The 11,216-nt window shown below is 42.4% G+C and overlaps 1 protein-coding gene across 1 annotated transcript; it reads right to left on the minus strand.

Annotated features, from left to right (window-relative positions):
• Window positions 1-332: 332 nt before the first annotated feature.
• On the minus strand, window positions 333-7,780 carry LOC139557166 (RING finger protein 223-like). The gene is made up of 2 exons (XM_071371611.1): window positions 7,422-7,780; window positions 333-1,867 (listed from the first exon to the last, which is right to left on the minus strand). The coding sequence occupies exon 2, from the start codon at window positions 1,783-1,785 to the stop codon at window positions 1,075-1,077; it is 711 nt and encodes a 236-aa protein (XP_071227712.1). The 5' UTR covers window positions 1,786-1,867; window positions 7,422-7,780; the 3' UTR covers window positions 333-1,074.
• Window positions 7,781-11,216: the final 3,436 nt, after the last annotated feature.

Here is an 11,216-nt window from a genome sequence, read left to right on the forward strand (position 1 = left end):
ACACCTATCCAGTAATTTCACACCAATACAGGAAATACCACTCCTTACTGTTATGACCACTCCTTAATCTACGAGGAAGGGTTCACAATTTCATTGAAGCAGTTTCCAACACCTTGTTGTTAGTAATAATCGTTGTGTATTTGGAAAATCCTGACAGGTCACTGGTGTGTGCCCAGATAAGATCCTAACAGCAAGTTGGGAATGGTAGTCCAGTAATCATTAGTTCATAGCACGGCCAACAACCCATGTCTACTGTACTTCCGTTTGTTCAAAGACTTTCAGAAACAAAGCTACAGAATATTTTTCATAACGAAAAACCTGGACCATGCCTGTGTTGTTTTTCATTTATTGTCATTTTGTAAACAAAATATATATCAAAATAGTACAATCAACTATACATGTATATACACTTACAATTTCAGCTTTATGTTTAGGCATACCATTTTTTCAAAACAGTATTAAGACAGCTAAATTTGCAAATTTTTCTTAAAAACTGAACATTTTGATTTGGGATTGAACTGTGGCCATCCGATCTGATACTGTAGATATGAATACACCCAGATTGTCTGTGTCTGAATATTACAACACATTTCATCCACATATTATATTTCTACAGCAAAATAACTTTATAAAGAAAGGAAAAGGAAAATCAGTTCATCAAAGTGCAAGAATTGGAATTCATGTATGAGTTTGTAACTTCCTTGTCAGAATAATGACGCTGAGCATGCCAATATCAATTGCTAAAACAACTGGATAGAGTATGCAGAGTTTCTCACGGTGTGTTCTATATCCAGTCTTCCTTGATTCAGTTGTGGGCCTTAACTACATGGCCATCTTTCCCACCTCTTATCTGTGGTATTTTAGCCCTCTCATGACTGAGGGAATGCATTTCTGTGTGGGCTGGGGGGGGGGGGCTGTGGCTGGATACCCTTTAGTGGAGCTGAAGGAGAATGTGGCGGAGAAGGGATACATAGATCAACCTCTTACTAGAGCTTATTCTGGGGGTCTGTGTGAATGTGAACCAGGGTACCGTTGGTGGCAGCGGTGGAATCTGGCATACTACATACATGTATTTTAATGAAAGGCTCCCTTTGTGGAATGGTGTATGCTGGTGAATGGGGTAGCTGTGGTGGTGATGGAGCCTTGTATTGAGCCCACAGAGCGAGGCATGCAGTGCATGTTGCCCGTGGTGACGATGCACTGCAGGGGCCACAGCACGATGACCACTAGCAGCACCATCAGCATGATGAAGAGCAGCAGCCGCTTACAGCTGGTCAGACGCCTCATAAAGGCCATGTTGTGGAGGCGTGTCTGAGCCGGGACCTCGCCTGCTTTGCTGGCCCCTATGTCGATGCAGATGCAGAAGGTTGAGGTGGAGCTAGAGGCCTCGGGGCTGGCCTCCAGGGCCCGTTTGTAGCACAGCTTCTCTCCGTCCAGCCACACAGGCTCCTCGTGCTGCTGGTGGCTGGGCAGCTTACAGAGTACCTCGCTGCTGGTGGCCAGGGCCGGGGGACCCTCCTTGGTCAGGAGGGTGGGGTGGCGGCAGAAGGGACACAGGATCTTGCTGCTGCCTCCTCCTTCCTGCTCTCCCAGTGAAATGGCCATGAGGCGTGATAGACACTCGAGGCAGAAGGTGTGGGAACAGTCCAGCAGCTTGGGCGTCTTGAAGACGTTGTCGTAGGTGTTGTAGCAGATAGAGCACTCGGGTTGGCTGCCAACAGCCACCAATATATCCAGGTCCACTTTCTCTTCCTGGGTGTGCCACACCTGAGGGATCTGCGCCATTTTGAAGGGATGTTCTGTATCCTTTTCCCCCTTCCTTTAGTCTTTGTCCCCCTTTCTCTTCTTTGTACTTGGTGTGGATTATCTGAGAATGAATGGAAATGCAGATTAGATTATCTCTTAATAACGTGCTCAGATGGTGAGTAAAATCTATTTTTAAAATCATGCAGTGTGGACATAATCCCAAACTGGATTTTGGGGATTTCTGTGTCAAGTGCATATTATAAAATACAGTAGGTTAAAGGTTTATGACCCCATGCAGGCGGAGTTGCAATACCATTATGTTATTCCCTTCAGAATACGATTACATTCTGAACTATTCTAGAGGTTACACAGTAGTCACAAATAATTCAGCATTTGGTGGAATTTAAATATGTCTATAAATTAAATGTATTTTTTGTATATATTTTTTACTTTTAATATCAGACCATGCCATCTACAATTAATGTCTTGCTTACTTTCTACTTTATACAGTATGGGGCTGATTGACATCCATTCACCAAACCCACTAAAGTCCCTGAGCAACCTCTTGCATTCCCTGGGCCACGTTCATCAGGGAAACGTTGTCATTAATGTCATTAATAGAACTGACACGATTCCTCATTCTACATGTCAGAGGCTTCTTTGTTCCACATAATATATTTCTATATTTTCTTTCACTTTTGTTTAACCAGGAACGACCCTTGAATTAAGATACTTCTTTTACAAGGGGTGACCTGGAAACCTATATCAGACTTTTTTTCTTCTTCAGGGTAGCCCAATGGAGACCAGGGTCTGATTCCCAATGGTGCCCTGAGTACAACAATTTTCTCACAACAGGAAGAACAATTTACATTACAATTCATTACAAAATAACCACAACCTCAACACCACAATTTCAACAAATAAAGCCCTGCAATCAATCGAAACAACTGCAATCCTCAGTGAATGAATTCAATACCAGAGTCCTAAACTGCCCTAGCGGCACCAGGGAATCCATTTTGTAGGTTATTCCAACAATGGGGGGCACTAAAGCTAAAGGAGGATTTTCAATTGGTTGAGACCAGAGGGACCTCAAGAGTTAACCAATCCTGCGAGCGGGTTTGGTAGCTCATTCTTTAATACGTTAGCAGCAAATTTAGGTAAGTTGGAACGTGTGTAGTAGGGCTTTGTAAAGGAAAAATGGAGTAATCAATTGATCTACGGGACTTTAATGAAGACCAGCCAAACTTTTGATACAGGATGCAGTGGTGAGTATTAAAACTGTCCCCAGGGATAAAACGAATGGAGCTATGGTAGACTGCATCCAAAAGTTTAAGAGTAGTAGCTGCTGCAATCTGGTAAATGGTGTCACCATAATCAAGAACTGGCAGGAAAGTTGACTATACTATCTGCTTCCTATTATTTAGGTTAGAGGTAAGATCTTTTTCCAAAAAAGAAGGCCACTTTAAATCGTAGCTTTTTAACTAGCTCATCCATATGTTTTAAAAAAAACATTAAGTCTTTGTCAATCCAAATTCCCAGATACTTGTAGGTGGGAACCTATCAATGGGAGAACCATCCAATGAATAAATATGTAGTCCATCTGAAACATTCTTGCGAGAACTAGAGAACAACATGCATTTAGTCTTGCCCGCATTAAGTACAAGTTTTAAACCAACCAGTGCTCTCTGTAATGTAAAATAGTCAGATTGCAGCTCTAACATAGCCTGATCAACACTTGGGGCAATGGCCAATAACCGTGTCATCTGCATACAGATTCATATTACAAGTTTTAGCAGATAGACCAATATTATTTTTATTAATAGTAAAGAGAACAGGCCCCACGACTGACCTCTGCAGTACAGTTTTTGTAATATCCAGGAAACTAGACTTAAAACCATCAGAGATCACACATTGTCTGTCTGACAGATCATTTTCAAACCACTCGCAAGAAGCCTGATCCAGGCCTATTTCAGTCAACCTTTATATAAGAATGCGATGGTCTACGGTATCGAAGGCCGAAGGTCTATAAATAAGGCAGCACAATGATTTTTATGATCCAAACAATTTAACACATCATCTTAAACAAGCGCATCTGAGCGTTCCACAAACATTGTGCGCCGGCTGAACGAGGCCCAGCTGTTGACAGCATCTTTCTAGTGACGGGGGAATGGTTATGTGGGACTCTCATCAGGCAGTACTAGGGACGGACACAGAGTGCTTTGTTACTCCCTGTTCTCACAGACGTCAGCATGAGCATCCTTGACAGAGACCTCCCTCTGGCCAGAACCTCTAAGTCACCCAGCCAGCTGTCAGTCTGTGGGGGGGGGGGGGTTGTTATCATAGATACATGGGTATGGGATAAGTGTTAAAAAAACATGATTGGATTACTGATGAATAGAAGCAGTCAGAATAGCTGTAACTATGTATGCCTGACAAATGGCAAACTGTCTGGTATTGGTTCGAGTGTGATTGACACTTGTGTTCCTTTAGGATAGGTAGGTAGCTACAGGACAGGTGAGAGCTGTGATGAGGGGCCGGCGTGGGACGTGGGGGGTGGTTGAGTTGCAGGTGTTCCCCTCGCCGTGCCCTGCGGGAGCAGCCCTACCCCTATCTCTCTCTGTCCGGCCCTAGCTCTGCCAGCCGGCTGACACAATGTGCCTGCTTGTTCTCCTTCTCCTCTCATCGCTCCATCTACCCTTGGCATTCCTGCAGGGCCAGCCTCTGCCCAGGCCTCCTCTCGCTCCCTCTCTCTCTCGCTCTCTCTCTCACCACCATGTCACAGACCGTAACAATTTAAGGCCCTCAAAAAGAGGTCTCGGTGGACCCCAACCTCCTCCGCAAACTACAATGTAGCAACTGCTCTGACATTGGGAAATATGGACAACAATCCCTAAGTGAACCTAGTGAGAATATCTCCAGCTTGTTTGTGACCTATGGATTTCATTCCAACCTTCACTTTAATGGAGCTGATATCAACTTATTTCTTGTCAATTAAACTTGTTTAAACCACTTTTAACTGAGTCCTACCACGATCCCCAATCCACTGTTTGCAATTCAGGTATAAGTTACCAACGAAGCACAGATCTAGGATCAGCTTACCCTCCCTAAGTCTTAACTGGAACAATCAGGTTTATTTAACAGTCAACAAACCACAACACTGACTATAGATGAGGTGCTTAGGGGCACATTTTAGTGTGCGGGACAAATGACAGTTAGTCATTAACCTAATTTCTGTCAGGCAAGTCGGAACCTTATTATCTACCATAGGAGCATGAGGCAGGAGAGCCTTTGTTTTGCCTTGAACACTTGTGCTCCCTACTCTCCCTGTCACTATCTATACGACCCGCTTTGGCTATCAGCTACACATTTTCGCCCTATCGCCAGCTTAGCCGACTGACCTGGTTTTGTAACTGCCTCCAAATCTATACCTGCTGCTTGAGTTGAGATATTTTTAAATTAGTGGGTTTCAGAGTGGAATCTTAGCTTGTTTAAAGTTTTTGTTAACATTGTATAATAACTTTCATGAATAACCCATTATACAGTGCCATCAGAATGTATTCACACCCCTTGACTTTTTACACATTTTGTTGTGTTACAAATTGGGATTCAAATGGATGTCTTTTTTTACATAAAATACTCTGTAATGTTATTTTTTAAAGATGAATGAAAAATAAAACAGATATATCTTGATTAGATAAGTATTCAACCCCTTGAGTCAAGAATCCCCTTTGGCAGCGATTTAGCTGTGAGTTTTTCTGGGTAATGTTAAGTCTCTAAGAGCTTTGCACACCTGGATTGTACAATATTTGCCCATTTATTCTTTTGTAAATTCTTCAATGCACAAATTGGTTGTTGATCATTGCCAGACAGCCATTTTCAAGTCTTGCCATAGATTTTCAAGACGATTTAAGTCAAAACTGTAACTCGGCCACTCAAGAACATTCAATGTCGTCTTGGTAAGCAACTCCAGTGTATATTTGTTCTTGAATTTTAGGTTATTGTCCTGCTGAAAGGTGAATTCATCTACTAGTGTCTGTTGGAAAGCAGACTGAACCAGGTTTTCCTCTAGGATTATGCCTGTGCTTAGCTCTATTCCAATTATTTGTATCCTAAAAAAACCTCTCTAGTCCTTGCCGATGACAAGCATACCCATAACATGAGATAGCCACAAAAGTGGTACTCAGTGATGTGTTGTGTTGGATTTGCTACAAGCATAATGCATTGTATTCAGGGCAAAAAGTGACATTTCTTAGCCTTACTGCAAACAGGATGCATCTTGTTCAATATTTTTATTCTGTACAGACGTCCTTCTTTTCACTCTGTCATTTAGTTTAGTATTGTGGAGCAACTACAATTTTGTTGATCCATCCTCAGTTTTCTCCTATCACAGCAATTAAACTATGTAACTGTTTTAAAATTGGCCTCATGGTGAAATCCTTGAGCGGTTTCCTTCCTGTCCGGCAACTGAGTTAAGAAGGACGCTGTATCTTTGTTACTGGGTGTACTGATACACCATCCAAAGTGTAATTAGTAACTTTACCATGCTCAAAGGGATATTCAATGTCTGTTTTAATGTTTACCCATTTACCAACAGGTGCCCTTCTTTGCGAGGCATTGGAAAACCTCCCTGGTCTTTTTGGTTGAATCTGTGCTTGAAAATCACTATTCGACTGAGGGATCTTACAATTATCTGTATGTGTGGGGTACAGAGATGAGGTAGTCATTCAAAAATAACGTTTAACACTATTATTGCACACAGAGTGAGTCCATGCAACTTATTATGTGTCTTGTTAAACAAATTTGTACTCCTGAACTTATTTAGTCGTGCCATAACAAAGGGGTTGAATACTTATTGACTCAAGACATTTCGGCTTTTAATGTTTTATTAATTTCTAAAAACAAAATTCCACGTTGACATTTTGGGATATTATGTGTAGATCAGTGGCACCAAATCTCATGTTAGTACCTTTTAAATTCAGGCTGTAACACAACAAAATGTGGAAAAAGTCAAGGGGTGTGAATACTTTCTGAAGGCATTGTATATTAATGTTTACAAATCATGAAATACTTATTTATTAACAGTATATAAATAGTTTATCAATGCTTATATATGATAGCTATTTTAAAGTGTTACCAGGTCTCCCTTTTAAAATGGTGAGGTCTGAACATTATGTTACAGTACCTATGATACTACGAAACAAAGCCAGTAGAGTTATGTTGACTTTTTTAGGGCAGCAGACGGTGTTTTCAACTGACTAGCGTGGCCGTTGTGTTCTTCAGCCGGGTTTATTGTGAGGTCATCTGTTGAAGCCTATAGTGTAGACAGTTAAACTGCCTCTCTTCCATTGCTGCTCTACCTGTTCTCCAATTGTAAAGTACACGTAACTTGATCCTCAGAAACGTGAGGTGTGCAACAGCCTACTGCTCCGCTTAATACTTGCACCGTCTAATATGAAGTTAATTGACCCACGTGAAAAAAAAACACATCATACAACTCTTACCGTGTGTTTATCCTGTTTTATCATGTTTTATCCTGTATTTACCAGTTGTGACAATCTCACATGTATTTATTTAATGGTACCACTTCCCAGTATTGGTGTTAGAACATAACCCATAACATTGTTTGCACTGTACTCAACAACAGTTACACAATTCATGATAAAGTTTGGTCTTACCGGTTTAATGATGATTTGGCCAGATTATCCTCTCTCTTTCTCTTTGTAGTGTATTACAGTGAATTTGGTCCAGCCTTCTGTAGACTAAAACACATCTTCATGCCAAGCTGGATGACTGGGGGGGGGGGTACCATGGAGGAGGTGTGAGCTATGGGGATCACTATACGGTGCTCCCTGGTCCTTGGGTGCTACGCTAGATAGGCTAAACGAGTGGAAGTCAAGCTGCTGCAGGTGTGCTCACAAAGCCTTCAAAGTAACATAAGGGTTAGCGTTAGTATTAGCCTGGAGGTCCTTCTCTCACTGTGTCCGTTGGTCGACTCACTTTCCCTGCTCTGCCGACTCCCTTTCCAACTCAATGTAATGACATTGATATGCAGGGAACAATAAGGTGGCCTTGAGGGAGTGTCAGAGGAGGAGGGGGAGGCAGGTAGGGGGAGGGGATAGGGATAGGCTGAGGAGCCTCCATCAGGAGTGAAACTAACATTATTGGCGCTCTACCTTGCCTTCCCTTTCGTTACTCCCTTTCCTTCTTTCTCTCTCTCTCTCTTTCTCTCTCTCTCTCTCTATAGCTCTCTCTCAATTCAATTCAAGGGGCTTTATTGGCATGGGAAACATACATTACCGTTCAAAAGTTTGGGGTCACTTAGAAATCTCCTTGTTTTTGAAAGAAAAGCTATTTTTTTTGTCCATTAAAATGACATCAAATTGATCAGAAATACAGTGTAGACATTGTTAATGTTGTAAATGACTATTGTAGCTGGAAACGGCAGATTTTTTTATGCAATGTACACCTACAGTTGAAGTCAGAAGTTGACATACACCTTAGCCAAATACATTTAAACTCAGTTTTTCAAAGTTCCTGACATTTAGTCAGAGTAAAAATCCCTGTCTTAGGTCAGTTAGGATCACCACTTTATTTCAAGAATGTGAAATGTCAGAATAATAAAAGAGAGAATGATTTATTTAATCTTTTTTTTCTTTCATCACATTCCCAGTGGGTCAGAAGTTTACATACACTCAATTAGTATTTGGTAGCATTGCCTTTAAATTGTTTAACTTGGGTCAAACGTTTCAGGTAGCCATCCACAACCTTACCACAATAACTTGGGTGAATTTTGGCCCATTCCTCCTGACTGAGCTGGTGTAACGGAGTCAGGTTTTTAGGCCTCCTTGCTCGCACACGCTTTTTCAGTTCTGCCCACAAATTTTATATAGGATTGAGGTCAGGGCTTTGTGATGGCCACTCCAATACCTGGACTTTGTTGTCCTTCAGCCATTTTGCCACAACTTTGGAAGTATGCTTGGGGTCATTGTCCATTCTGAAGACCCATTTGCGACCAAGCTTTATCTTCCCGGCTGATGTCTTGAGATGTTGTTTCAATATATCCACATAATTTTCCTTTCTCATGATGCCATCTATTTTGTGAAGTGCACCAGTCCCTCCTGCAGCAAAGCACCCCCACAACATGATGTTGCCACCCCTGTGCTTCACGGTTGGGATGGTGTTCTTCGGCTTGCAAGCCTCCCCCTTTTTCCTCCAAACATAACGATGGTCATTAAGGCCAAATAGTTCTATTTTTGTTTCTAGAGGACATTTCCCCAAAAAGTACGATCTTTGTCCCCCATGTGCAGTTGCAAACCGTAGTCTGGCTTTTTTATGGCGGTTTTGGAGCAGTGGCTTTTTCCTTGCTGAGCGGCCTTTCAGGTCATGTCGATATAGGACTTGTTTTACTGTGGATATAGATACCTTTGTAACTGTTAGGATGCTGGAGGAAACAAGGTCCTTTGCTATTGTTCTGGGATTGATTTGTACTTTCCGCACCAAAGTACGCTCATCTCTAGGAGACAGAGCATGCCTCCTTCCTGGGCGGTATGACGGCTGCATGGTCCCGTGGTGTTTATACTTGCGTACTATTGTTTGTACAGATGAACGTGGTACCTTCAGGCGTTTGGAAATTGCTCCCAAGGATGAACCAGACTCGTGGAGATCTACAATTCTTTTTCTGAGGTTGATTGGCTGATTTTCCCATGATGTCAAGCAGAGGCACTGAGTTTGAAGGTAGGCCTTGAAATACATCCACGTGTACACCTCCAATTGACTCAAATGATGACAAATAGCCAGGACATAATTTTCTGGAATTTTCCAAGCTGTTTAAAGGCACAATCAACTTAGTGTATGTAAACTTCTGACCCACTGGAATTGTGATACAATGAATTATAAGTGAAATAATCTGTCTGTTAACAATTGTTGGAAAAATGACTTGTGTCATGCACAAAGTAGATGTCCTAACCAACTTGACAGAACTATAGTTTGTTAACAAGGAATTTGTGGAGTGGTTGAAAAATGAGTTTTAATGACTCCAACCTAAGTGTATGTAAACTTCCGACTTCAACTGTATGTAGATAGAGGCACATTATCAGCAACCATCACTCCTGTGTTCCAATGGTGCGTTGCATTAGCTAATCCAAGTTTACAATTTTAAAAGGCTAATTGATCATTAGAAAACCCTTTTACAATTATGTTAGCACAGCTGAAAAGTGTTCTGGTTAAAGAAGCAATAAAACTGGCCTTCTTTAGACTAGTTAAGTATCTGGAGCATCAGCATTTGTGGGTTCGATTACAGGCTCAAAATGGCCAAAAACAATTAACTTTCTTCTGTAATTCATCAGTCTATTCTTGTTCTGAGAAATGAAGGCTATTCCATGTGAGAAATTGCCAAGAAACTGAATATCTCGTACAATGGTGTGTACTACTCCCTTCAAAGAACAGCGTAAACTGGCTATAACCAGAATAGAAAGAGGAGTGGGAGGCCACGGTGCACAACTGAGCAAGAGGACAAGTACATTAGAGTGTCTAGTTTGAGAAAAAAACGCCTCACAAGTCCTCAACTGGCAGCTTCATTACTTAGTACCCGCAAAACACCAGTCTCAACGTCAACAGTGAAGAAGCGACTCTGGGATGCTGTGTTATGCAGATGAATGAGGACCCAAAAGCGACGTAATAGTAACAGAGTCTTTATTCCAGTATAAAACAAATAATGATACTCCTGGATATAAATCAATGGAAATCCAAAACAGGAAACTGAAATCCTCTCGTCAATAGAGAGGAACGACTGGAGACGCGACCACAGACTGCAGGTCGCTTCAGGAAGGCACAGGCCGTAGCTGACATAGACACCTGCTCACACGCAGCATCTGAAGAAGGCAAAAGAACACGACAGGGCGGAACAAGACACAGGAACTGCAAACATCCAACAAGAATCCGACAAGGACAGGAGCGGAAAACAGAGGGAGAAATAGGGACTCTAATCAGAGGGCAAAATAGGGGACAGGTGTGAAAGAGTAAATGAGGTCGTAGGGAGAATGAGAAACAGCTGGGAGCATGAACGGAACGATAGAGAGAGAGAAAGAGAAAGAACCTAATAAGACCAGCAGAGGGAAGCACAGGGACAAGACATGATCAAAGACAAAACATGACAGTACCCCCCCACTCACCGAGCGCCTCCTGGCGCACTCGAGGAGGAACCCTGGCGGCAACGAAGGAAATCATCGATCAACGAACGGTCCAGCACGTCCCGAGATGGAACCCAACTCCTCTCCTCAGGACCGTAACCCTCCCAATCCACTAAGTACTGGTGACCACGTCCCCGAGAACGCATGTCCATGATCTTCCGTACCTTGTAAATAGGAGCGCCCTCGACAAGGACGGGGGGGGGGGGGGGGAAGACGAACGGGGGCGCGAAGAAAAGGCTTGACACAGGAGACATGGAAGACAGGGTGGACGCGACGAAGATG

The sequence above is a fragment of the Salvelinus alpinus genome, chromosome 28 (genome assembly GCF_045679555.1).
Source record: "Salvelinus alpinus chromosome 28, SLU_Salpinus.1, whole genome shotgun sequence".
NCBI lineage: Eukaryota > Metazoa > Chordata > Actinopteri > Salmoniformes > Salmonidae > Salvelinus > Salvelinus alpinus.